The sequence below is a fragment of the Sinocyclocheilus rhinocerous genome, unplaced genomic scaffold (assembly GCF_001515625.1).
Source record: "Sinocyclocheilus rhinocerous isolate Xijiao unplaced genomic scaffold, SAMN03320098_v1.1 scaffold1275, whole genome shotgun sequence".
Classification (NCBI taxonomy): Eukaryota; Metazoa; Chordata; class Actinopteri; order Cypriniformes; family Cyprinidae; genus Sinocyclocheilus; species Sinocyclocheilus rhinocerous.
This window is the reverse complement of record NW_015628268.1, coordinates 899956-927618: the sequence shown is the minus strand read 5'-3', so window position 1 is coordinate 927618 and position 27663 is coordinate 899956. Positions and strand designations below refer to the sequence as shown.

Below are 27663 nucleotides of genomic sequence, written 5' to 3'. Positions count from 1 at the left end.
TCAACACTCTTTACATCTGCGGTTGGTCAGGCATGCAGATTTACCTCAAATTCTCAGCATTGGTTTAGCCAATGTTGTCATGTCAGGATAGCCTAGGTGCTCAAATAAAAAGAGTAATGTTTTGATAGTGTAAACACTGTGGCACTTTCTCTGGGAGTTGACTCTAAAAAGTTACTTGCTTCTCCTTTTAAGTTTCACAGTGAAAAATGTGATTTTAAAAACTGCATTCTATTTATATTGCACACACAGAGCCACCACCATTCTGGGTTATTTACCCCAGGAGCTGCTAGGCACATCCTGCTATGAATACTTCCATCTGGACGACCTGCCTCATTTGGCAGATAGACACCGAAAAGGTACAGTGCATCCAGATTCTTACCATTAAGAACACTGGAGCTCTAAACAGGTTTTCCTGAAAGTATTTTCCAAGAAACTGGGCAGATTGCCTAAGACATTTGTACAAAGAAGGACACGAGTAGCCAAATCCTCATCATCCATCATTAATCATTAGTCTTACTTCTAAAGAACATTAGAAGAGCTTTCAATGGCAGATACACCAGGGCAGTGCCTCAGAGTGTAATACTGGATTACATGCATATACAACTAAATGTGGCATTTATTACCTTTGTTTGTTTATCTTTGTTTACACATTCCCATGCTTTATAAGTTTCTTCTGTGGAAAAAAGATAAGAAGAAAAAGTGTTACTCTTCCATCTGACAAAGGTCTGTCAAGCTCTTAAAATATAGCACAAAAGTCATATTGACTGCTTTTATTGTACTTTTGGTCATTTGGAGCTTAACAGCCTGGATCCACATTTACTTTTATCATATGCAAATAAGTCATCAGTACGTTCAGCCACAATTTTGTATTCTGTCAAATATAAAACATAATATGGGATTGGAGTGACTAGTTTTATGAGTAAATGACAATTTTATTTTTGGGTGCACTTCCTTTAATATGTCATTTTGATCACCTCTTTTCACAGTGCTGAGGAGTAAAGAGAAGATTGAGACAAACTGCTATAAGTTTAAAACGAAATATGGTTCTTTTGTAACCTTACAAAGTCAGTGGTTTAGTTTTATAAATCCCTGGACCAAAGAAGTAGAATACATAGTGTCAACCAACACAGTTATATCGTAAGTACCAGCATTTCATCTTGTTTTTCTAACAGGCCGTTTTTCCTATAACTGCATATCAATGTCATGATTCAACCTGTCGCGCCCAAATTCTGTGATCGATGAGATAACTGATTATTTCTCGACTCTTTTTCCGCCTGACTCAGCGGTAAAAGTAATCCAGGTGGATCAGGGGATAAATCTGAGCAGCCTAGCAGTTCCAAGGCCTCGGAGGGTGAGTACTGAGATCTGTGAATGTTGTGAATATGTTTGTTTCTAGATGTGCACCTATAATTTGCATGTTGCATTGTGAAACCATATATAGAGGTAAAGGAAACTATATAAATGCAAGTCCAGCTTTCCAGTTAATAAAAAGCTGGTCACATTTTTAATATATGCATCTCCTTTTTCTGTGTGTTTTGTTTTTTGTTTTCTTTTGTTTGATTGTTTTTCTTGGGGATTTGTTTAGTTTTGTGTGTGTGTGTGTGTGTGTGTGTGTGTGTGTGTAGAAACGGTGATGCATTTTTTTTTTTCAGGATACTGTGGTATATAGAATAGAAAGTTTAAGCATTTAATTGAAATATAAATATTTTCTAACATTACAAATGTCAACATTATTTACAGTCACTTTTGATCAATGTAATGCATACTGGCTGAATAAAGGTATTAATTTCTTTAAAAAAAAATAAAAAAAACTTACTGACCCCAAATGTTTGAACAGTAATGCATATAAGGATTATATTGGAGCAAATTGCAGTCTGAATTTAAAAATAACCATAATACACCAAAGTATTTAACTAATTCAATGTTGAAAAAAGTTGTGCTGCTTAACATTTAATAATAAAAAGAACAGCATTTATTTGAAATAGAAATATTTATAATATTTATTATAAATGTCTTTACTGTCACTTTTGGTCAATTTAATATGTCCATGATGAATAAAAGTATTCATTTCTTAATTCAATATCAGTCATTAACCTTTATTGTAAGAATCCTCTCATATACCTGTTTCTTCATCCGTATTTGTTTCCACAGTACAGTTTGAAGTGAGAATACCCATTCTTCCTCTCCAGATATCTTCCAGTTCCTCTTCCTCCTGCTGGAATAGCCAGTGGCCTGGCTTAAGAAGCTCCTCCATGCTGATGTAAGGTTTCTCTGCACAGTCTACACTTGTCTCTTTCACTGTATCACTGAAACACACTGCACAGTCTCTCAGACCACAGTTTATAATGCGGCCACTCTTACGAGAGACTGGGCTATTTGGGAACAAGTTTTTTGAGGCGTTTATCTTCATGTGTTTAGATGTGTAATATAAGTGGCCATTCAGGTCTTTAAGTTTAGTGTAAACACTTAAGCAATTGTGACCACCTGATGAAGAAGGACACAGAGGCCCGCAGTGAGTGACCGAGGCGGAGCCATTAACCACTGGAGAAGAGGCTTTGTGATGGCTGGAGGAAACATTATCAGGTTTTTCATATTCAACCAACGTGAAAACCCTCATAACAGGTTCTGTGCGTTCATAAACTTGGTTTAACTGTTGGGTCTCAACCTCAGTGGTTGGTTCTTCTGTATTGTCCAAATCTTCCACATCAAACGTATGAAGGTTTATTTCAGTTTGTTTAGTATGAATCACTGGTTCTACCTCCATTTCTGACTGTGGCGATCGAGCTGAGGGTAATGTTTGGTTGTTTGAGTCATCATAAGTCTGGACAGGTTGAATCTCCTCTTTATTTTCCATGTCCAAGACACTGTTGTGAAAGCACTTGGGAAGATTGAAGCTAAGAGTGGATCCTAGAGACAAATAAGAGCAGATGTTTTTAACTGGTCCACTTGAAGTCTTGACAGCATTAGGCAAATTGTCTTCTGGAAAATAGTCGGACTTGTTATCGATGACAGAATTCACCAGCAACATGTTTTTTTTAATAAAAACCTGAAGTTTGGAGTTTGATCGACTTTCTTTCGCTCTCCTTTCTCCTTCTGGCCAAGTGTTACACCTTCGCCTGAAAATGCTTGAAGGTTTGCCAGACCTTTCCGATCCTACAGTGCCAAGCAGAGAGCTCCTTCGCTGGTTTTCCACCTTACTCCTGATTGGCTCTTTCAGCTTGAACAAAGAACTTGGCTTGAATCTGTTGTGATTGTAAACCGTTCCTCTCTCAAGTGTGACATTTTGCCAAAGGAAGGAGGACGATTGAACTGAGGAGGAACCTGATGCAGGGGTTGTCACGTCCTGCCCTGCTGCATGTGTCGAGGACACAACCTCCAAGGCTCGCCCTGTGGATCTGTAACTATCCGAGACGTGCAAATACGTGAACACCTGCAAAAGAGAAGTGAATGCAATGTTATAAAACCAAACTCAAGGTGCAGTTGATAATGGCCACACACATTCTGAAAGCATTAAAAATTGAATGCATATACATACACAGCTGTGATGGCAATAGCCGAAGCATGACTAATACGATTGCATGCCAAGTTAATAAATCCTATATGGCATGTGCAGGCTTCACAGCGAATTATTACAATACACACCACCAGGAGGCATTTCAAAGCCACGCCATGGAAACTTAATCATGAGCTCATTGTTTTACCACATGGGACAGGATGTACAGAGCCGGGAGAATAATAAGCAAATGCATGTCTGGTTTGTGTGCGAGCTTTGAGTTGAGTTTGGAATGTGTCTGAAGTTAACACACTATTTGAAGTCATACTTACTCTATGAGTGACTTCAGTTGCCACTTCATGCCGCAGGTGGTCGTCACTTTGGTTTTGGTTTATTTCTAGATTGTTGTGTGCAGATTTTTGCGTCGAGTTCTGACTGTAGCTTTGTGACTGAGGTTTTTGCACTTGATGCTCTGGATTTTGCATTTGATCAATGTCTGGTGATAGCTGCAGATATGTTTGGTTGTTGTTGTACTGCAGATTCTCTGGTAGGTGATTGCAAATTGATGATTCAGTGTTATATGTGGACAATTGGCTGGATATTTCCTCCTTGTTTGGCGACTGGTCTGGTTCTCCTTGGTTTTTGATTTGCAACTGTGCAAGATTCACACAAGATGACTTGGGTTTGGTCTCTTTACTCATAACTGATTCATTCGGCCATCTCACCTGAAGCATTTCTTTTGGATCTTGCATTTGCATTGAGTTTTTGTCTTGTGATTGACGTCTGTCTGCCTGAATGCTGTTTGCTGACTCTTCAAGTATTTCATTATTGTTGGGTGACCATTGCTTTGTCACTTGGTTGATGCCTGAAGACTGTTCATCAAAGCTCAAAATGAGACAGATGCTAGAGCCTAGGGATGTCTTTGAAAGGCAGGACTCCTGACTAACAACACTGGACACATCATGCCTCCCACTCAGTTGCTCAAAGTTGTTTTGAGAGGGCTGTGTTTCAATAGCACTTCCTTTGACCTCTTCATTTACAATGCACAGACTGTTAGAAGGTTTTTTGAAAGGCATAGCCTAAACAAGGGGGAAAAAAACTAATTAAAAATAAGTACAAAAATTATAGCACAATTTATTTATTTAAAATCATTTAATAAATTAGAATCTATATAAAATACAAAATATAATTCATGAATGAGGGACTAATGCACACTGCATGATTTAAAATTACAATTTCAAATGACAAATTAATGCATGATTCTTACTGGTCAATTGAAGCACTTTGCTGTGATTGTAAAAGATTTCAACATAGTTGTGCAAAGTTGTGTTTCATATCTCTTGCATGACTATTTCTTCTAAAATAATAAGGCTTATTTTTGTTTATTTAGTAAACGTGTGTATTAAGGAGGATAATGTGCAGTCAAATTGCCATTATTGTAAAATAAACCCCTTCAGGGTGATACAGGATCCTGATGGGGTTAATTTTGCCATTATGATCACATGACTGTACATTATCCCTTATATATTTTAAATCATATTATTATTAAATGATGTCGAAAAAATTCTAGAAACCTGCTGTTGAACAAGATCATTTGTTGATTCTGGTCTCCCATTCTGGTTTCTTCTAAGCTGCTCTCTTTGAGCGTGCCAGTTCACTTGGATCCATCCCAGCATGCTTTGCAACTCATCTGTTCTCTCCTTGATCTAAAGACAGGAAGATTATAATCAAGAAAACATCATAACGAACATTCTGCAGATGTACACTGCATATTTAGACAGCTGACATCGCTTTTAGATAACCACGTGGCAGCTGTAAGTAAATCAATCACACACTCACAATGTCTTTAAACTGACTCTCATCTTGCATAAGCATTTGACCAGCTGCAGCCAGTTTGCTAAACTCATCCAGCTTTGTTTCAATGCTGCGATAAATCTCTGCAACTTCACTCTCTCTCCAAGCAGAGCTGCCAGCAAGGATACAGGATCTGGTGTTCTCCGTCCACGAACTACAGGACACAGGAAAAGCGACTGTATCAAAATATCACATTAGTCCCAAACTAATTTAATATAACAAAACCACACATGGGAAAGTATTTCTTGCTAAAGTCGTTGGCATTAAGTATGAAATATTCACTAGGTATAATTATCCAAATTAGTCAGACTTTCTCTTCTTACATCATGGCAAGATAGTTATCGAAGTAGTCCTGAATCTGGTGGAACTTCTCCAGGCGCCCTCTGTTTTCAACCATGTTGCGGCCTACTTCCTCCCAAGCCTGCAGGATCGCCAAAACCTCTTCCCTGAGAGTGTCTCTCTGCTCTGGGGGATGAACTTGTAGCTGACTGGCTAGTCTCTCCATCTCTCTCACCTCTCCCTCAATTATATTATAATGAGCCTTTGTGGGACAAAAAAAATGCATTCTTTAGCATGATGTTTATGACCTAAAATGTCAAGCTGAAACTCATTCAATCAATTTCAGGGTGCAGTTTGAAAACTAATCCATTATGAAGGATTCTATAAATAATTTAATATTGTGTTTAACCTTAGCAACTTTGTAATACCTAAGAAGCTGGGCCCATCTTTAACTATTGCAGGCAAAGATTAATTACTGCTCTAAGGTCATTCAAATAGTGACTAACATTCAATTAGTAAAGGTATTTTTTCATTATCTAACCTCTAGGTCATCCTGCTGCTCCTGTAGCCCCTCCAGACCGCTGAGGTCAGGGTCACAAAGCACAGCCATATCTGTTTCTATGTCCAGGAGGTCCATACTGAGCTCAGCACAGCGGCAGAGGTGCTGGTTTATCCGCAATGTTAGAGTAGATAGCTGAGGAAAGATACATATTTAAATTAAATGTCAATTGGTTTAATATTTTTCAATGACATTGATACATTTTGCCTTAAATTTCCAGAAAAAAAAACTCCCTAGAAAAATGGTAAGAGGTGTTTAAAGTCATTTTTGTGATATAAATGAGTGACATATGGTGCTTTTCATTTATTTATATGTAAATCTTTAAAATCACGTTGATATTGGACATTGCTTTGTGAAACAAACTCATTTTTTACCGAGCTTTGTAGATCATTAGTGATCTGGTCCTGCTTCCGGGGTCTTTCTTGTTCAGTTTGATGACTCATTAGATTTAGTGACATTTCTGCAGCCTCGTCTATTTCTTGCCTTTGCAGAGATCCAGGAACATCCTAAAGCAGATTTACAACAGTGTATTCATCACATTTTCTTAAATCATACACAAACACACCACGTTATGAGTTTGAAATTGACTAAGCTACTTTTCTTATATTCATGTTCATGTTTTGGTATCATTACAGTTTAATGAAGGTTATGATGATGCTTGGTTTACCTGACTTATTTTGTGACAACCACTGTGATCCAGCAGTTCAAGGAACTTTTCAAGCATTCCTGAACTGCATTCCTCTACATTTTCCGGGAGAGGGTTTGAAACTGTGAGATCTGACACCATCTGTGCAGCTTTATCTCCGGATTGTTCTTTTTCCGCTGGTTCGGTCTTATTGTTCTCTCCATATTTCTTCTGCAGAGCATCCCAAAGGACCTCCACCTGGCTTAGGAGCTCCTCTATTTTGTGGTCTTGTCTTTGCTTTGAGCAGTCATGCTCTTCATTCTTTATTCAGTTTACAAAAGGCGATGGAAAGAGATAAGTGAGATCATTTATAAATCAGTTTAGTGCACTGTTATGAAAAAAAATCTTGAAATTGTATTACCATTCCAGTGGATGTTGTCGACTCCTTCAACAGCTTGGGTCTGAGACATTCTTGAGAGGAAACAGGGGTTGTTTGAGCCCTCTGGCCGATACAGCTGGGAAAACATTATGTGTTAATCAACACTTTACTCAACAACTGCATCTTGAAATCCATTGTATGAAATGACATCAGACATTTATGGATCATTTACTTCATCAGTCATCCACAGATTCATTGTGAAATAAAAAACTAATTGCACCTCTTCCTGTCCTGTTTTTCAGAGACATTGTCCAGCTTGGAACAGCTGCTCTCCGACAGTGAGTCCCGACTGCCTACAGAACATTCCTCAACCGGACTCCACATCCTATGGGTCCACAGGCCTTGAGAGCACTGCAGAAATACATGTTCAGGCATAGATTAAGTTTAATCATGTATAATTCATGCAAGAATATCACAGATACGGGGGGTGACATCTTTTGACTCGGCTGGTGAGAAACACCCTAGCTTCAGTTTAAAACCTCAGGGTAAAAGATTGTCTCACCAAACAGAAATTTCAGACCAATCGACTTTTCTATGTGGTCATGACTGGACATTTATAATCACATGCTTGCAGATGTTTTTGGAGGCACTGCAGCTAACCTCAAATCCTCGGAGACGGTTTTGCTCTTCTTTGACGTCTTTTCCCATTACGCTGTGACCCTCATTTCTGGCAAAGCTCTCAGGGCATGTGGTTAGAGGATCAGCAGGTAACGTTGACAGGCATTTTGAAGAAACATCTGTCTTCTGGTTCCTGTAGAAGTGGAACTAAACTTTACCTCTAATGGCACCACTGGGGCATCATTACTCTTCAAAAGATTTCAAACATATCATGATATTTTATCATCATTTTAGACCATGCAAGTCAGTAGACTGTAAATCTTTAATGCTAACAACCTGCAGATTGAAAATATAAAAATATCCACAGAACACTAGCATCATATCTTTGCAGGTTATGTAACTCTGGACAAAATTTTGCAGCAATTGTTTTGGGGGTGGGAAGGTGTTATTTTTGGCAGGCTTTGTGAGCAATGATGTCACCTCCCTCTTGTCTGGTTAGCTCATAGTTAGTGATAGAGGATTCATTGAGAGAGCCAAAAAGGAGTGTAACCATTGTTCGTTGGCTGCAAAAAATTGGCTAATGTCTGCAACAGCTTCTTTTTTCAAAAAGACAGATCTAAAAGAATGTGTATGTAGTGATCATTTTTCCATATACATTTTTAAAAACCCATAAAAAAATGCTTGATAAGCTATTTTTTGTTTGAGAATAACAATTGGAGAGAGAGAGAGAGAGAGAGAGAGAGGTCTTAGCCCCATTATCCAAACCTATTCATATTGGAATATGTAATAATATTTAACATTCCTTCCTGATTTTCACATTTTTTCCAAAGTTATTCAGTTTCTAGTAATATATATTTATAATATAAATATATATAGGCCCAACAAATCATTTGTTTCTAAGGCCACTGGGTGATTTTTGTGTATGTGTGGTTTCAGTTAGTTGATTGAAAATTTAGGGGAAAATTGCTTGAAAAAACTTGAATCATGATTTCTGTGTGAAAGCATTCTACAAAGATTTTACACACAAGTATGTGAACTGTGGTATTCAATTAAATATCAAATGGACACATTTTGTGTAGTACAAATTTCATCACTACATGAGTAATCAATATATTTTTTGAACGTTTTCCCAGAAAAGAAATGATCCTCCTTAACAAAAAATGTAATCAAAATTATTTTTTAAACAAAAATCTTATCAATGTATGGATCTGCTAAAAGTGAATTTTCAATAGCCTCAGGCCTAATAGACATGAATTAAATGCTAACACAAAACTCTGATTAAGTGAGTAGGTAGGTAGGTAATTAGGTATAAGAAGGTTATTATAAGTAGGGCTTATTTTACTCTGGTTTGTTGTTAAGTCTTTCTGTATTAGTCTGAACTAGTTGCTTTAGTAATGAGATTTATGACGAACATTCAGACAGTTATTTCTTATAAGTTCCTTCCTCTCTGCACGGGCACATTCCTCTAGATGCGTTTTCACAGAGTACCCGTCTCTCATCATCATATTTTCATACCATACATATGAGCTATTCCTCACATCTGCACCAGAGCTGAGGCTAAATCTTCTGCTTTCACAGCCTTTGTTCATCGATAACCACCCTTTCTCTATTTCTTTCCCTGTCTGTCATTCATTCCCTCTGTCTTTCCTCTCTGACACTTTCAGAAGTCAGAGGTCACATTTCAAATCTAAGTTTCCATAATGGTGTGAGTATTTTGTGGAATTCTGTGTCTAAAGCTGTTGACTGTTCTGTGATAAGAGCTATGATACAATGTGATATTTTGTAACTAAAAAGGGTGACGTTAGCTCAGCCACTAATTACAGCTTTCTATAATGGTATTGGCAATGTTTTAAACCAGTTGTGCATGGTTTAATAGAAAAATTATCTAAAAATCGCTCATTAAGTATGCAAAATAATATTTTTGTAAGCTCTTAAGTGACATTTGTCTTCCTGCACACTTTAAAAGGACACAAAACATTACATAAACTGGCAAATGCTTAAACGAATCAATGCGTGAAACTAAATACGTAGCATTTGCGTCAAAACAACATCTACCATCTATGATCTAAGACTCTGCAGTAGGTCAGTATCAAAATAAAAGACCATAACATTACGTCACTACACCACATGTTAGCTCCACTCCTGCATTTTGACAAGTATGGATTCCATTTCAGCATGATGTCATTTACTATTCCAAGCTTTAAATATGACATCACTGCGCTCAAATACTTTGTTTACTATTGTTTTTTGTTCACAGGAGGACAATGGGAGTAAGTGGACTTTCGCTTACTGGAGAAAGTACTGGAGAAGTGCCCAGTTCTCCTTCACCTCGGCCTGTTTGCATGTAACACTTCTGGCCAGGGTTGGGTGGAGAGTTGACAGCCGAGACGCAGACTCATTCAGCATCTGGAAAGAGAGTTGTCCAGGGAGGGGTGGGGTCATGGAAGGAAATGACATCATTCATTTGGAGTTCATTTGCTACAGTCTGTGTGTGAGACCAATACAACCGTCTACTATTTGGTTGAGTGAGAAATCATACATAAAAACACAAAGTGACCGTGGCACTGTGACACTGTTTTGATGTTCTCAAATTCAGGTTTACATAAGGAGACAGTATTTCCTCTAATGAGATCATGGGTTGACTTACGTTGATCTGACAGGCAATTTCTCTGGTCTCTTTGTCGCTTTTTTGGATTTCGCCCGCCAATACATGGTTCCTCTGCAACGAAATTCATCCTGGATCAGGACTTGTATTACAATCATGATTTATAAAGACAGTTTGAGGTCTTCTCTAAATGCCAAAAACTAATCAACCCTTGTTTGCACAACCTTGCTGTTAATGGCGCCAATGATGCTGTCGGCTTGTTGGTAAAACGACGAGACGTCTAGAGCCAACATGAGATCCTGATGATAGTCCCTCAGGAGTGACCTCAACTTCAGCCACCTGCAGAGAAACCGAGCAGTTTGTGTCACTAACAAAAGAGTAATAATGCTCTATGTTCCATTGTGCCAGGAAATCTTACGATTTGTCAACGTGGTCCCCCGGGCTTTGTCTTCTTCTAAACATTTCCGATCCTAAATCTACAGCATCTGTCTTCTTCTGAAGAGGTCTTTTTGGTTCCTCCTGGCACAGGAGATGAATTAAGAGTACATGAGGTAATGGTACAAAAAGACACATTAATAAACAAAACAGAAGCATCATTACGGTGCATTTAACCTGCATCAAGTCCAGACTCGTCGTCAGTTGGATGAGAGAGTTCTCAAAGTCTTTGAGGTCTCTCCTTTGGCTGTGAGACGTGTCCTCCGGTTGATCATGTGGGAAAGTTGGCATGCTGTAATCATAATGAAGATTCCTTATCTTCCTTCCTTTAGTGCATGGATCAGTCTGTAAAGATATATAGCGACTAGAATATGAGCTTTACACTTTGTTTTCAAAGTTGTAAATTAAACAATGATTATTGGAGTACGTTTTACAAAAAATACTTTCAGTTTTAAGTTGAAGTATTGCAGTATTCAGTGTCTACTTTAAAGTTTCACATTTAATTCAATGTGTTTCTAGCCATTTCTGAGGGAAAAGACCTATTTTATTTGTGTATGTGGATTCAATGTTTTTTGAAGACACATCTGAAACTTTTTTTAGTTTCCTAATTTTGAGTGTTTTTATTTATTTATCTTTAATTTAAAAATATTTTTATTGTGTGTTTTTTATAACAGTAATGTTCTATTATGGTTTTCATCTGTGCTCTTCGCCAATGACCTCACAGACTCTTGACCGACAGACTATTTCTCATTTTGTAAATCTCCCAAAATGTCTTACATCATTCTATGTTGCTGCAACTAATTCGATTTGTGCGCCAAGTTCTGGTTCTTCTGCAGTTTCTCAGCTGTTAGGCAATAAAAAAATGTTGTTTGTTTGGGTACATGAAGTACAGATTAAGTACCGAATTGACTGGAAAAGATTGCTTACAAGATGATATGCCAAAACATTCTCTTCAGAGGTTTCAGATACAGTGCAGTGCAGTGTATGCTATAGAGCATGCTATTTCTATACAGTTGAATTTCTACATTTGCCTGCCAGTTCCACATGTTGTATTATGCTTTGAAAACTGCTTGTTTTTCAATAGACATTTAACTTGGGTTTATCTTGAATAGTTTGTATTTGCAGTGCAGACACAGTGAACACCTCATGATTATGCACCTGTGTTTAGGACACCCGGGGGATTTTTATGATGTATTTTAGAGTGTAAAACACAATAATAGCAGGATCTGAGTCTGTTGGCCCACCAACAATACATGAGCCTGCAGCAAGGTGTGGTACTTCCAAATAATGATCTCATCTATTAGCGGTGGTGTTTTATGTTGCAGATCTTGCATTGCTTAACTTGTATTCTACACCACTGCGATGACTGCGAAAAAATTATTTAAGAGTGCGCAAACCACACCTTCTGACCTTTAACATTTATAGTTTTGTTTTACCATTTACACAAAACCGGGAATCAAGTATAAGTTGTGGAATACTGTAGCATAATTTGGCACTTATTTATCCATAAAGTGCATCACAGCCAATAGTTTAAACATTATTTCATTAGTGTCTGATCATCAGTTTAGACTCAGATCCTTCCCTGTGTGTTCCAGTTTGGAACTACCAGGGCCGTTTCTAGGCATAGGCGAGCTAGGCGGTCGCCTAGGGCGCCACCAGCTGAAGGGGCGCCAATGAGCGCACGTACTGGCACTTTTAGCTGGGTTGTGATAAAGTGGCACGGTCACCCTGAAATATGACTGCCCCCACTGGATCCCCCAACATTATTGGGCTAGAGTACTGTCAATCTGACGATGCCTGTATGCCACTAGATCAGAGTGCTGTCAATTGCTGCCCGATTGTTGCATGCAAAGTTTGCATTTGGAGCGGGGGGGGGCAATAGGGATTTCGCCTAGGGCGTCAAATTGGCTAGAAACGGCCCTGGGAACTACTCTCCATTTTTTATGGGGAAATTACAAGTTCATCTTGGCTGTGGGCTTGTGTAATGAAGGGCCTTGCTATGACCTCATCTCAATGAGCACAGTGTGCAAAACTGTAATAATCCACACAGATTGTTCTTCTTTTTTTCCCGTCTCACAATAAGACAATGTGTTCTTGTTGTATTCATTTGTGCTATGAGAAGCTGCATTTCTAGTTTTGCAGTGGGAAACTCCTCGCTGACGTTTGTGGAGACTGTGCATGGGCAGGCGGTAACTGTAACAATTTAACAAACAGCTCATAAAAACTGTTGAGAGACTGAGAGAATAACAAATATGGAGCTGGTGTTTGTGCTGTTGGTTTGTGACCTCTGTGAAAAAAAAATGTTGTGATGTCAACTAACAAAATGTTTACATTTGAAAAGTGTAGAGTTTGGTTTGTTTCTGTTTGTGAGTCTAAAATTGCATTCAGTGGGAATCATTTAAAATATTAAAGTGGGATATGTATCTCTCTCTCTCTCTCTCTGTGTGTGTGCTTATATAATTATTATTTAAAACCCAATAAACCTTTTGGTTATAATATTTCTTTAAAATTAAATGCCACTTGTTTTGATATTTTGTTATCTAATGCAGTCATGTATCATCTTTAAGTTTTTGAATGAAATTATAAAATATATATATATTATATATATATATATATACACATACAACTTTATCATTTACAATTATAACTAATATTTTATAATTTCATTCAAAAAATTAAAGAAGATACATGACTGTAATATTTTGTAATATAACTTTAAAGTACTGTATGTCTCTATGTGCAAAGAAGCAAAGAATTTCTATCTATATAATGTCCACCACATGATGATTTTGCTCACCTCCAGCTGTGCACCGGGCTTGTCACTTTCCTCAATAAGAAACAGCTTTTCAGTAGAAGTACTTGGCTTGTTTGTCTCACAGTTTGTCACATTAAAGTCAGTGACAGTCTGGTTTTCAGCATTTGCACACATAGCGATCTTCCTGATGGATCTGGAGGAAGCTGGTGGGGACACAGAGTCCCTTTCATCTTCCTCTTTAATATAGTTTGAAAGTCCCTCCACAGGTGTAGATGTGGACACTCTGTCCTCATGGAAAGGAGAATTGTCATTGTTTGAGTCGTTTCTTAGTTCACAGCAGTCCAGAACTGGTACAGGAAGCATGATGCTCACATAATCCAGACATTTGTTTTCGGAGGGGACAGATAACTTGGTCCCGATAGTGAAAGGTTGGATCCTCTTCATTGCTGTTCTTGCTTTAATCATCTGATTGAGGAACAAATAAGCATAAAACAATAAAACACCATTCTCAATGTTTAAAAGAATCCTCCTTCTGGTAAATCCAAGCCTGAGTAAACCAAGTCAGTCAACAAAGCTAAATGGTCCACTTTGAAGTCTTCTGAGACACTGTAGACAGACTTTTGAGATGCAGACTGCAGGAACTGTGGAGAACGTGACTCCAGCCTCACTCCTGCACAGACTATGAGAAAGCGAGAGGGGGGTGAGGGAGGAGAGGAGTAAGAGAGAGTTTAGTAGAAACAGGGTGAGGTCATCACATGGCCCCATTTGGAGGGAGAGAGGGCTGTAAACTCAAGCTCTAAAAGCTTCCTCCCCAATAAGACGTTGTGGGCAGATAAGAGTCAGAAACACAAAGTCGAGCCCTCTCTGTGGCCTTGCTTCTCGACAATTATGTCATATATTTTTCCTCAGCTGTTCCCTTTCACTTTCCTTTTTTTTTCTCATGCATTCCTTTTGTCAGATTTCATACAGCATGCATACAATTCAAAGATCTTTCATGTTACAGAATATTTGGTTCATCTAAAGACACATGTGCTTGGATACTTCCTGCAACAAAATAAACAGAGAAATACTGGTAGGTGAGTAGATGCAGGAGGCTGTAAGTGATTTAGACGGTGGTAGCCTCATACTATTATCTAAATGTTTACAGAGCAGCAACAGGGGAAAACATTGCACATTCTGGCTGTGGCCCTCCTCTGATTTAAACCAGGTGTTTGGTGCAATGTGTTGTAATAAGCTACTGTATAGCACTTGTCACATATACCAGTAAAATAAAAATGAAATGATTGTATAAATGAGGAAGTAAAGCTATTATTGTTGTATCTTTCCACTGATAATGGCCTGCAATCTCTGCAGTCATGTCCAGCCACAAATCCTTCCATGCTGAATGTCCATCTGGTTCCTCACACACATGATGATGTTGGCTGGCTCAAGACTGTGGATCAGTACTACTATGGAGGTGAAGATTTGCTCATGTCTGACTTGAAAGTGTTTGTTCGTAACTTGCATTGGTATGTACGTAGTAGATCGCATTCTTCATGTGACTGTCCAATGATTTATGCGTTGCTTGTCATATGATAATGGCAACGCATTGGAGTGGTAAAACTTAATGTTTAACTTCACAGCATAATAAGTTTTTCATTTGGAGGGAGAGAGGGCTGTAAACTCAAGCTCTAAAAGCTTCCTCCCCAATAAGACGTTGTGGGCAGATAAGAGTCAGAAACACAAAGTCGAGCCCTCTCTGTGGCCTTGCTTCTCGACAATTATGTCATATATTTTTCCTCAGCTGTTCCCTTTCACTTTCCTTTTTTTTTCTCATGCATTCCTTTTGTCAGATTTCATACAGCATGCATACAATTCAAAGATCTTTCATGTTACAGAATATTTGGTTCATCTAAAGACACATGTGCTTGGATACTTCCTGCAACAAAATAAACAGAGAAATACTGGTAGGTGAGTAGATGCAGGAGGCTGTAAGTGATTTAGACGGTGGTAGCCTCATACTATTATCTAAATGTTTACAGAGCAGCAACAGGGGAAAACATTGCACATTCTGGCTGTGGCCCTCCTCTGATTTAAACCAGGTGTTTGGTGCAATGTGTTGTAATAAGCTACTGTATAGCACTTGTCTGAAAGGATCAGTTTTATCTCAAAATGCTGATAGTCCTGACACTTAATTAATTAATTAGTATGAAGTTTACTTTAACAGACTTAAAAGTTCATAATATAGCAGTAAGCCACACGAGACAAATATATAAACACCAATAATATAATATAATATAATATGTTTATAATTGTGAAGCAACATAGCAAACTAAACGTGATGTTTCCCATTTTTAAAATAAAGTATTAGTTTAAGTGTTTCATGCAAATTAAAAAAAAAAGGAAATAAACAGCAACATGTCAAAAAACAAAACATAATGAAACATAATGACATTCCAGAAATAAACACTATGCAAGATATGCTAATAGGGCTAGTTAATGCTTGTCTAGACCTAAAATTATTTGTACCAATTCTACATTGCTGTACAAAGAACAGAGATTCCTCACAGATCTACAACAGCCCAGATTGAGCCTTTGAGTGAAAATCTATGCAGCAACATGATCTTGGATTCCTTTCGATGTGGCTCATCCTTTAGCTTGTCTTTTCATGAAGAGACTAAAGTGTGAACAAAGCCTTTAGTCACAGAGGCTCCCATGCAAATCTTTTTTTCTTCTGGCTCATGCTGGACTGCCTTTTAGGCTTCTCTTGGGTTTTTATTCTCACAATATAAAGTCAAAGTTACTTGAATAATTATGCAGGGACAACCACAGGGGGAGTCATTCTGCAGGTAATATGAAATTGAAATGTTTGATTGGTAAATCCTTTGATTGTACAATAATCTGACATTTGAGATGATGATGAATGACTTGGTCTAACCAGAGGCACTTCTGACGTAATGCTTTAAACGGCTGTTCAAGAAAATATCCTACCGGAGTTGTTTCTTCAGCTTCTATAATCCCTTCAATAAGATGTAGCTACTCATTTTAATAAAACATTTTAAAAAAAAATCTGTTTAACATGAAGTAATAATAAAGTCAAAAAGACATCCTGATTTACATTATAATGTTTTTAAAAACCTTTAAGAGTTTTTGAAGATTTTTAACCAGTTCTTTAGATCTGCGGAATGTTAGCTATTTGTTATGGGAGTCAGGCAGGAGATAGATGGTGGGTAGCCTACATGACCCTTGCAAACCCGCGAGATGGAGGGGGAAGGAAAAAGGAGTGCGGAGAATGAAGTAGATAAAAGGTGAGGTCATCATGGTCCCAGTAGGTAGTAAACCACAGCTGTAAAAGCTTCCTCCCTTAAGAAGAGTACACGTGTCTTTGTGAACAGGATACTGACTGAAGCAATGTGGGCGAAAAAATCCCCGAAAAAAGAAAAAAGTTTATACAAATTTTTTTATGTTCTTTATATGCTAACAGTTTAGATGTGGTAGGCAATTTTTTTTCTAGGGATTTTTTAAATATACTGTTGTCTCCTTAATAAACAGGTATGCTTCAAAAATAATTTTACTAGGGGTAGAATTGCTTGTTGTGGTGGAAGCAATAATATAATATAATATAATATAATATAATATAATATAATATAATATAATATAATATAATATAATAAATACTTTTAAATCCTTTAATTCATGGTAGTCCTGTATTTTAATAGATGATTTTATTCTGACCTTTTATTTTGTAGATATTTAAGGACTTTTATTTTGTTTATGCGTAAACTATTGGAGGAGAAGTCATGTGACACAACACAAATTCGGCTGTCATATGACTGTAGCTTCATTTTCATAATGGCTGTGCTGTACCTCAGTTTTCTGTTCCAGTTATTCTTCTGCCTTGTTTTTTCTTTACCCACAGGTCGAAACTCCATTTGCGGTTATAGGGTGAGTTTTGGCTTAATGTGTGAATATTTTTAAGTTCTTCGTTGTAGGACCTTTAAGAAAGGTTTGACTAAATGTAAAACATTTGGGTAAATATACAATAACAAAAACGTACCAAAATTACCTTGGTATTTATTATTTTTAATTCGTAATTTATGCACCTATTGTCACTCTATTACTATAGTGATTTGGGCTTGTACCTTAGCAATGCCATGTTTTTGTACATATACCAGTAAAATAAAAATGAAATGATTGTATAAATGAGGAAGTAAAGCTATTATTGTTGTATCTTTCCACTGATAATGGCCTGCAATCTCTGCAGTCATGTCCAGCCACAAATCCTTCCATGCTGAATGTCCATCTGGTTCCTCACACACATGATGATGTTGGCTGGCTCAAGACTGTGGATCAGTACTACTATGGAGGTGAAGATTTGCTCATGTCTGACTTGAAAGTGTTTGTTCGTAACTTGCATTGGTATGTACGTAGTAGATCGCATTCTTCATGTGACTGTCCAATGATTTATGCGTTGCTTGTCATATGATAATGGCAACGCATTGGAGTGGTAAAACTTAATGTTTAACTTCACAGCATAATAAGTTTTTTTGGTGTCAGGCAGGTTCAGGCATGTAAATAAACCACAAATCTCAATTTTTTAATCCAGTCATTGTTTTTTTTCAGACCGAAACAACATCCAGCATGCAGGAGTTCAGTATATTTTGGACTCGGTAATAGATCAGCTACAGAAGGATCCATCCCGAAGGTTCATCTACGTAGAGACGGCCTTCTTTTACCGCTGGTGGAGGCAACAGAGCCAGAGCACACAGAGAATTGTAGCACAGCTGGTCAATGAGGGTGAGGAGGGTATTTGTTTTTAGGTTTGAGATAGTAAAAAAAATAAAATTATATATACAGTATACAAAAGTGAAAATAGATTTGGGACCCTTTCCCTTTCTTCTGTTGCATAATAAGTTTTTTTGGTGTCAGGCAGGTTCAGGCATGTAAATAAACCACAAATCTCAATTTTTTAATCCAGTCATTGTTTTTTTTCAGACCGAAACAACATCCAGCATGCAGGAGTTCAGTATATTTTGGACTCGGTAATAGATCAGCTACAGAAGGATCCAGCCCGACGGTTCATCTACGTAGAGACGGCCTTCTTTTACCGCTGGTGGAGGCAACAGAGCCAGAGCACACAGAGAATTGTAGCACAGCTGGTCAATGAGGGTGAGGAGGGTATTTGTTTTTAGGTTTGAGATAGTAAAAAAAATAAAATTATATATACAGTATACAAAAGTGAAAATAGATTTGGGACCCTTTCTTCTGTTACCTCGATAGGAATTATATTCCTTAAAGCAATGTATTGTAATTTAAACGTTGTGTGTTTATGCCACTGTATTGTACATTAACAGGCTGGGGAAGGGGTGTTACATTTAATGTTTTTTTTTTCTTTTTTTTAAATTATTATTATTATATATATTTTATTTTATATACAGTGAAATACTGAGCAAAGGGTCTGAATACTTAAGACCATTTGATATTTCAGTTTTTCTTTTTTAATATATCTGCAAAAATGTCAACAATTCTGTGTTTTTCTGTCAATATGGGGTGCTGTGTGTACATTAATGAGGAAAAAAAATTAACTTAAATGATTTTAGCAAATGGCTGCAATATAACAAAGAGTGAAAAATTTAAGGGGGTCTGAATACTTTCCGTACCCACTGTATATATATAATTTTTTTTATAAGTTTCTTTTTTGTGCATAAAAAATTTTTTATCCTGACATTTGTGATTATTTCAAGGTTATTCAATGACTGAATAAAAACTTATTTGACAAAAGTGAAAATAATAATACAAAAAAATAAAAAAATAAAAAAGATTAGAACACATATTTAAAACACATTTTTACAAAATTGATGCAAAAATTAATTCTTAATTTAATTACGCTAAAAATGTGATGTAAAAAGTACTAGAATACTTTTTTCTCACCCCGAAATTATATAATTATTTCCCCCAATATTTTGGATTAAAGTGAAAAATATTTTTCACACATTTCATGAATTATATGAATTTCTCTCTTTCTTCATAGGTCGTCTTGAGTTCATAAATGGTGGCTGGTGCATGAGTGATGAGGCCACCACACACTACAGCGCTGTCATAGATCAGATGACTCTGGGTCTGCGATTCCTGAATGACACTTTCGGTGAATGCGGTCGCCCCCGGGTGGCCTGGCACATCGACCCGTTTGGACACGCCCGAGAACACGCCTCCATCTTTGCTCAGGTAACCATGGCACATTATTTGAGACTGGTGTGAGTGGGTGGCATAGTGATGCTGATGACTCTTGAATTGTTTACAGATGGGCTATGATGGTTTCTTCTTTGGCCGTTTGGACTATCAGGACAAAGCTCGCAGGATGAAAACCAAAGAGATGGAAATGCTCTGGAGGGCCAGTGAAAGCCTGACACCGCCTCTCGCTGATCTCTTCACGGGTACTAATCTGTAAATGTGCTGCTTTTTGCTGTTTGATAATTCAAATTCAGTTTTTCAAATTCTCCCATGGTACAGGATCAACACTTTCTGTTCCTTGGTGAGTTGTAGATATTCTACTGCTGTATATAAATTATATTTAAAACCATTCAAAGATTTCAGGTCAGTCAATAAGATTCAATTGATCTTACAGACCTTGAACTTTATATATATTAGCCTTATGAGATATCTTGAACAACTACACAGGGTATGGGTATGTGGAAGTGTGAATATTTGTTGTCTTAAATGAGCAGACACATGTTTGGGCCTTTCATCTCTAAAGGCGTTCTCCCCAACGGCTATAACCCACCTGAGGGCTTCTGCTGGGACCAGTCATGTGATGATGCTCCCATAAGAGACGACCCAGACCTTGAGGACTACAATGTGGATGAGATAGTACAGAAGTTTTTGAATGCTTCCTATAGGCAGGTAAGTAAACAGCATTGCAGCAATTCTCAGTGCAGTCAATCATATGTAAAGTTCACGTGTCTGTGATAAGCATGGAGGTGCCACATCAAGAGATTTCTGTTCCCAGGCTGCCTTTTATAAGACAAACCACATCATTATGACCATGGGTTCAGACTTCCAGTATGAGAACGCCAATCTCTGGTACAAGAACATGGACAAGCTGATCAAGTATGTAAATGCCCTGCAAGCTAAAGAAAGCAAGGTGAATGTGCTTTACTCGACACCGTCCTGCTACCCACAGGAACTCAACCTAGCCAACCTCACCTGGTTAGTGTTCATATACATCTAATACATTTGAATATGGCGTGTTGAGCTATCCTTTGGTACTGATAAAGAGGATCTCTCTCAAATGTTCCTGGACTTTCTTAGGCCTCTGAAGACAGATGATTTTTTCCCTTATGCTGATGATGCTCATGATTTCTGGACGGGTTATTTTACTAGTCGACCAGCACTGAAGTTATACGAGAGACTGAGCAACAGCCGGCTACAGGTGATGCCTACAACTTTTTTTCTCTGAAAAAAAAAAAACACATGTCTACAGTGTTTTTTTTGTAATCTGTATTGTCTGATTTTGATCTTCTAGACATGCAACCAGTTGGAGGTGCTTGGTGGGCCCAAGTCCAAATCGGGACCCTTTGGTGAAGGGGACAGTGATACCATGAGTAAGTCTACATCTGTTGTAAATATGTCACTTCTGTTGGCTTTAATCGATTGGTCTGTTTGACATTTTGTCTTGTCGCTCAGAGAGGGCGATGGGTGTTGCCCAACATCACGATGCTGTGTCTGGGACAGAGAAACAGCATGTGGCATATGACTATGCTAGGAGACTGGCTACAGGCTGGGCACATTGTGAGGTACAAAAACATAAGCTGTAATTTATTCTACATGTCTAGAAACCTCACAGGAACTTCCTAGTAACAACTCTAAACACACTAGCAACTATATAGTAATGCCCAAACAACCACCCAGAACATCCTAGCCACCACTCAAACACCCTAGCCACTCTGCCTTTCATGTTTTAGGTGCTGGTTCGTAATTCTCTGGCTGTTCTCAGTGGTTCTGAAGCTCCACGTGTGTTCTGTGAGAATCTCAACATCAGTGTGTGTCCCCTCACAGAAAGCAGCCATAAGGTACTATACACAGATTTCAGTAAATGCGTTCATATAATAAAAAGCCCATTCACTATTGAATGATGATCTTTCTATTTCTTATTTGCTCTCAGTTCTCTATGAATGTGTACAATCCTCTGGGCAGGACTGTAAGCTGGCCTGTTCGTTTGCCTGTCAATGGTTCAGTGTACAGTGTTACTGATGCAAACGGGAGAGCAGTGGACAGTCAGGTTGGAAATGTGTTTATATCACTTAAGTGTACATGCTACATTTATGATATGAAATCATCATGTCTACTTCCCCTGCTGTCTGTCAGGTGGTTCCACTGTCTAAGTCCACACAGGAAGTAAGGCGGAACAGGGGTTATGCTAAAGGTGAGCTAGTTTTCCAAGTTGAAGCTCCTCCTCTTGGCTACAGTACATACATCATCTCCATGCTTCGGGATGAGCCTCCAGCATCCAGCGCCAAACCCACAGCCACACGCTCCATTCAGAACAAGGTACATGGAGCAGCACATGTGGAAACATGTGGAAATCTGTTTAAAACCCTCACTAATCTAAGATACTCAAGACAAATACCATGTCAAGATATTAAAAAAAATGTGTTTATTAAAAATGGATTTTGTTTGCTTTTTTGAAATAACCCGTTTACCACCTAGGATGCATTTATTTGATCAAAAATGCAGAAGAAACAGTGGTAACAATTTAGAATAGGGAACACATATTAACTATTAACTAAGAGTTTTCCCTTAGATTATTAATAGTTAGTAAGGTAGTTGGTAAGTTTAGGTGTGGGGTAGGATTAAGGGATCTAAAATATAGTCATGCAGAATAAGGAATTAATATGTGCTTTATAAGTACTAATAAACAGCCAATATGCTAGTAATACACATGCTAATAAGCAACCAGTAAATAGTGAGAACTGGTCCTTAAAATAAAGTGTTACCAAAACAGTTATATTGTGAAATATTGTTAAAATGTTAAATATACAATTTTAAATATTTTAAAAATTTAATTTATTCCTGTGATGGCAAAGCTGTATTTTTAGCATCATTTCTCCAGTGTTCAGTGTCACATGATCCTTCAGAAATCATTCTAATATGATGATATGATTTGTGGAAACCATGATTCCAGATTCTTTGGTGAATAGAAAGTTCAAAAGAACGGCATTTATGTGAAGTCTTTACGGTCACTTTTGATCTATTTAATGCATCCTTCCTAAATGAAAAAAAAACAAACAAACAAACAAAAAAACAGCAATGCTTTGTTTATTTTTAAACAAGTAGTTTTTTTTAATTTTTGGAATTAAAAATAAGAACATTAAAAGAATATGACATAACCGATTATATTTGTGTGAATACTCGCCAAAATCGGTAGTTTGACATAACTTGCCATATCGTATTGTGCTTAAGAACTCTTTTTACTATCAAACACGTCCTCTGACTTATTTTCCTCATTCACACTAATGTGTCAATAACTTTAAGTAGTTCTGCACTTTTTGTGATTATTTTGCAGTTAAATGCCTGATCGCAAAAAAATTTATGTTTTGTTGATTTTGTGTTGTGTTTTGCCAATAAAGAAAAATTGGAGCGACTTGCCAGTGTTAAATATAACTAAAATTGCATATTTGGACTATTTCATGTTTCAGTTAGCATAAATAATACATCTGTTCTTCTGTATGCGTTTTAGTTCTTGAAGGTGACCTTTGACGACACCACAGGTCTGTTGAGCAGCCTGACAAACCTGGAAACGGACCAAACCATTCAACTCACTCAGAACTTCTACTGGTCAGTTTAGGCTGATTCAGAATCAGTCTGTCCCTTCCAGTTTCTATCTACCATAGTATTACCTTTGAGTTTTTTTATATGAGTTTTTGATATGATTTGATATATTACATTATTTTTTAAATTACCGTGAAGTATCAGTAAATACAATGATATGTAGTATGTTAATGATTTAGTATGTATCAAAAAAGTGAATCATTCCAAAAAAATGAAGTAATGTGTGTTTTTGTGCTTTTTGGTAATTACAGGTATAATGCAAGCGCTGGGAATAACAAGGAGAGCCGTCAGACGTCGGGCGCTTACATCTTCAGACCAAATTCTTCAGACCCCTTCGTCATTAACAAGACTGCTGAAACACAGATCGTTACAGTGTCCAGCACAGTTCAAGAGGTAACACAGTGGTTCAGCCCATGGGTATCTCAGGTTGTCCGTTTGTATGAGGGCCACAGGGAACTGGAGATGGAGTGGACTGTGGGACCCGTGCCTGTTGCGTGAGTCAACACACACATGCACACATTTCTCTGGATTATAGATTTGTTGCGAAAATGAAAGGAAGGCTTAATAGCATTTCCTCTCTGACGATCTGCTCTTTCTCTTTTCAGAGATGGTTTAGGGGAAGAAGTGATCCAGAATCAGTCTGTCCCTTCCAGTTTCTATCTACCATAGTATTACCTTTGAGTTTTTTTATATGAGTTTTTGATATGATTTGATATATTACATTATTTTTTAAATTACCGTGAAGTATCAGTAAATACAATGATATGTAGTATGTTAATGATTTAGTATGTATCAAAAAAGTGAATCATTCCAAAAAAATGAAGTAATGTGTGTTTTTGTGCTTTTTGGTAATTACAGGTATAATGCAAGCGCTGGGAATAACAAGGAGAGCCGTCAGACGTCGGGCGCTTACATCTTCAGACCAAATTCTTCAGACCCCTTCGTCATTAACAAGACTGCTGAAACACAGATCGTTACAGTGTCCAGCACAGTTCAAGAGGTAACACAGTGGTTCAGCCCATGGGTATCTCAGGTTGTCCGTTTGTATGAGGGCCACAGGGAACTGGAGATGGAGTGGACTGTGGGACCCGTGCCTGTTGCGTGAGTCAACACACACATGCACACATTTCTCTGGATTATAGATTTGTTGCGAAAATGAAAGGAAGGCTTAATAGCATTTCCTCTCTGACGATCTGCTCTCTTTATCTTTTCAGAGATGGTTTAGGGAAAGAAGTGATCACTCGTTTGGACACAGACATCAAGTCCTCTGACTATTTCTACACTGATTCAAATGGCAGAGAGGTTCTAGAGAGACGGTGAGGAGATTAAAATAAATAGAAGGGTTGATCACAATGACATTTTAAAATATATGTAAAAAAATATTTTTAATTGTAATATTACTGTTTTTACTATATTTCTGATCAAACAAATGCAGCCTTGGTGAGCGTAAGAGACTTCTTTCAAAAACATTACTTTCAAAAACATTTCACCTTACTGACCTTACTGATCGCAAACTTTTGAACAGTGCTGTATCTCAGCTGTTGGGAAAGTAATCTTGTCGTTTTGTCATTGTAGGAAAGATTATCGGCCCACGTGGGAATTGAAGCAAACAGAGCCAGTCGCTGGGAACTACTATCCAATCAATTCTCGCGCTTACATCAAGGCAAGTGTCATTCAGCCAATCACGTCAGCTTTCTTGTCTTTTTTGGGATCCTATGTCTATGTTTATTACTTTTGTTTGTATATTTTAGGGTCAGTTTAATTTTATTTACATTGACATATTCTCTTTCATTTGTTATCTTCATCCTCGCTTTCTGTTGTCACTCAGATTTTCATAAACAGCCTTGAGCCTAACCTGTCAAGAATTCTAATATGTTTGTGTGCATTTAGGATGACAAGCATCAGCTGACAGTGGTGACCGATCGCTCTCAAGGGGCCAGCAGCATCTATAACGGCTCACTGGAAATCATGGTAAAATAAAATGATCGTCCCTTTTCTCTGTCAATCTCTTTCCGTTCAGTTTAATTTAAAAGTACTTTGTTGGTATAACAGAAGGTACAGTGTATTTTCATAAAATAAGACTTAAACAGAGGAGAACAAAAACTAAAATAATGAATGAAAAATGAAAAATAAATAAACATAAAAATGTGTGACACTGTTCATTATGTATAATTTCGAATTAGGTATAGATTTTTTTTCACCCACAATATTTTTCTCTCTCCACATATACTTGAACATTTAAATAAATGTCCATAAACCAGACTTCACAAACTGATTTTAAGGTTTTACTTTTTTGTTTTGCATTCTGTTTTGTTTTGCATTCTGTTTTATTTTTTGATATGCGCTTATTAAATTTATATCAATTATATTATATACAATTTATATAAATATTTTATACCATTTTAAAATGTATTTTAAATATTTTATTTATAATTATTGATATGAAATATTTATACATTTAATGTATAATTAAATTTATGAATTTATATTTATATACATTTTTATTCTTAGTCTCGTGTTCATATATATATTAAGTGCCTCCAGAAGCTTCCATGAGGACACCATATTCAAATATAGTTTTATATATAGTTTTGTAATAATATAGGAATATTATATATATTATTAATTGTGACATGGTCTCAATATGCTAACAGCTAATCAACAGCTCTCTCTCAGCTGCACAGGAGACTGCTGTATGATGATTTTAGGGGGGTGGGAGAGCCTCTTTCTGAGCCGGGAGAGTTTTCTGATGGTTTAGTTGCCCGAGGGCGTCTGCTGCTGACCCTCTCTCCACCAGACACGGCCGCAGATGTCCACAAACCCCTCGCACAGGGTATGGTGCTCCAACCCCTGCTCTCCTTCCAGGACGGCACACCTTCTGCCAACACTAAACTGGAGGTTTGTAGAGGGTCAATGGATGGATGAAGTGAACTAGTAAACTCTGCAGATGACTGAAGAAGTGACTGATCATTCCCTCTTTCCCATAGTTCTCTGGGCTTCAGACTTCTCTGCCCCCTGCTGTTCACCTGTTGACACTGTCTCAGTGGGATAAAGACACGGTTCTGATTAGGCTGGAACATCAGTACCAGGCCAAAGAGAGCAAAACACACTCGCAGCCTGTTACAGTCAACCTACAGGTAACACATATTTTTCATTCCCACTTACACAAAAAGTAAATCCTGCTGCAGTCAAACACTAATTGTGTTTCACAGGGACTAAGATAGGATCTGTCTGACATGACTGTATTTAATAGTTTTAATACAAATTTGTGACCTTAATATTTTTATATTTATTATGTTTTTATAAAAAGCAATAAGGCACTTAAAGCACCTGTTGTGAATGTAGTCAGCTTAATCTTGAGTGCCTTATTGCTTATATTAAATTAGAAAAACTGATAATGAATAATTTTAATATTGATGAACTGTGTGTGTGCAGAAGCTGTTTTCTACTCTCGAGGTGCTCGGAGCGTCTGAGATGAGTCTAGGGGCAAATCAGTGGAAAGAGGACATGAACCGCTTGCAGTGGAACACAGGTTACAATTATTAATTTCTCTAATTTTTAAACAAATTATCTCTCAGATATAATTAAAGTGTTTGATGTGTTTGTCTTTCAGAAAAGACATCAAAGCCCCTTCCTCTCAGTGCCAAAGACCCCTCACCATGGGAAGTGACACTAAACCCAATGGAGATCCGCACTTTGTTGTTACGGGTACGACAGCTGTAGAACTGACAACCTACAGATCACTGCAAGAGACGAGTGTAGCATTGGAGTATCCAAACTTGCCACTGATTCATTAAAAGCTCAACTACACTGCATCATCCAACTAGAACTGGTTCTAGGGACCAAAAATCTATCTATCCGTTTTTTTTTGTTTTTTAATTTGGATATGGATATTCTGCACACATCACTGTGCCAATATGTTCATAAAGATGTATATGATCCACAAGAATTTCAAGTTTTTATTTCTTCTGCATTTATCTCTTGGGCTCTACTTTGGTTAGCCACTGGCCAAATGGGCATCTTGTATTTCTTCATCCGTGTTGTAGACACAGATCTCCTAATATTCATTTGTGCAATAATTTGATTGCATTTTTCTACTGTGCCTTTCATATCAGTGTATAAACTGAAGTGTCTTGCCTTAAGACTGAACTGCATTACTGTAAACATAATTTTTATATTTATTTGTTTTTTTACAAATTGTGGAATGAGTCCAATTTATTTTCTGTATCTATTAATAGAGTCCGTAGACTCTGA

At 37.4% G+C, this 27663-nt stretch overlaps 2 protein-coding genes across 3 annotated transcripts in view; one reads left to right on the top strand and one right to left on the bottom strand.

Moving 5' to 3' along the window:
* The window catches only part of LOC107737235 (uncharacterized), a 16347-nt gene extending 2084 nt beyond the window's left edge, over positions 1–14263 (bottom strand). Inside the window, exons 1-18 of one of the 2 annotated variants that reach the window (XM_016548703.1) lie at positions 13645–14263; positions 11025–11192; positions 10831–10931; positions 10637–10751; positions 10455–10526; positions 10098–10213; positions 7850–8000; positions 7470–7600; positions 7232–7325; positions 6853–7131; positions 6560–6691; positions 6168–6320; positions 5671–5888; positions 5333–5501; positions 5068–5199; positions 3826–4572; positions 3047–3430; positions 2675–2907 (exon numbers count right to left, since the gene is read on the bottom strand). In XM_016548703.1, coding sequence (XP_016404189.1) covers positions 2755–2907; positions 3047–3430; positions 3826–4572; positions 5068–5199; positions 5333–5501; positions 5671–5888; positions 6168–6320; positions 6560–6691; positions 6853–7131; positions 7232–7325; positions 7470–7600; positions 7850–8000; positions 10098–10213; positions 10455–10526; positions 10637–10751; positions 10831–10931; positions 11025–11192; positions 13645–14067 — 3738 coding nt within the window. In that variant the 5' untranslated portion in view covers positions 14068–14263 and the 3' untranslated portion in view covers positions 2675–2754. Of the gene's footprint in view, positions 1–2121; positions 3431–3825; positions 4573–5067; positions 5200–5332; positions 5502–5670; positions 5889–6167; positions 6321–6559; positions 6692–6852; positions 7132–7231; positions 7326–7469; positions 7601–7849; positions 8001–10097; positions 10214–10454; positions 10527–10636; positions 10752–10830; positions 10932–11024; positions 11193–13644 lie in introns of those variants that run through there. The other variant, XM_016548702.1, reaches the window with a different exon arrangement.
* Positions 14264–17413: 3150 nt separating this feature from the next.
* On the top strand, positions 17414–27515 carry man2b1 (mannosidase, alpha, class 2B, member 1). The gene is made up of 22 exons (XM_016548693.1): positions 17414–17526; positions 17846–17948; positions 18205–18378; positions 19613–19806; positions 19883–20015; positions 20336–20481; positions 20588–20787; positions 20890–21010; positions 21104–21182; positions 21265–21374; positions 21543–21650; positions 21743–21859; positions 21946–22128; positions 23318–23415; positions 23661–23903; positions 24624–24725; positions 24985–25072; positions 25300–25380; positions 26086–26307; positions 26397–26546; positions 26845–26941; positions 27023–27515. The coding sequence occupies exons 1-22, from the start codon at positions 17434–17436 to the stop codon at positions 27130–27132; spliced, it is 2952 nt and encodes a 983-aa protein (XP_016404179.1). The 5' UTR covers positions 17414–17433; the 3' UTR covers positions 27133–27515.
* The last annotated feature ends 148 nt before the right edge of the window (positions 27516–27663 follow it).

Bases quoted from the DNA above. Each gene is read 5' to 3' on its own strand.
- man2b1 (XM_016548693.1), top strand. From the start codon at position 17,434: ATGGCTGTGCTGTACCTCAGTTTTCTGTTCCAGTTATTCTTCTGCCTT. The intron at 20,482-20,587 runs GTAAGTAAACAG...TTCTGTTCCCAG, and splicing joins TGAATGCTTCCTATAGGCAG to GCTGCCTTTTATAAGACAAA. The intron at 21,860-21,945 runs GTTGGAAATGTG...GCTGTCTGTCAG, and splicing joins GGAGAGCAGTGGACAGTCAG to GTGGTTCCACTGTCTAAGTC.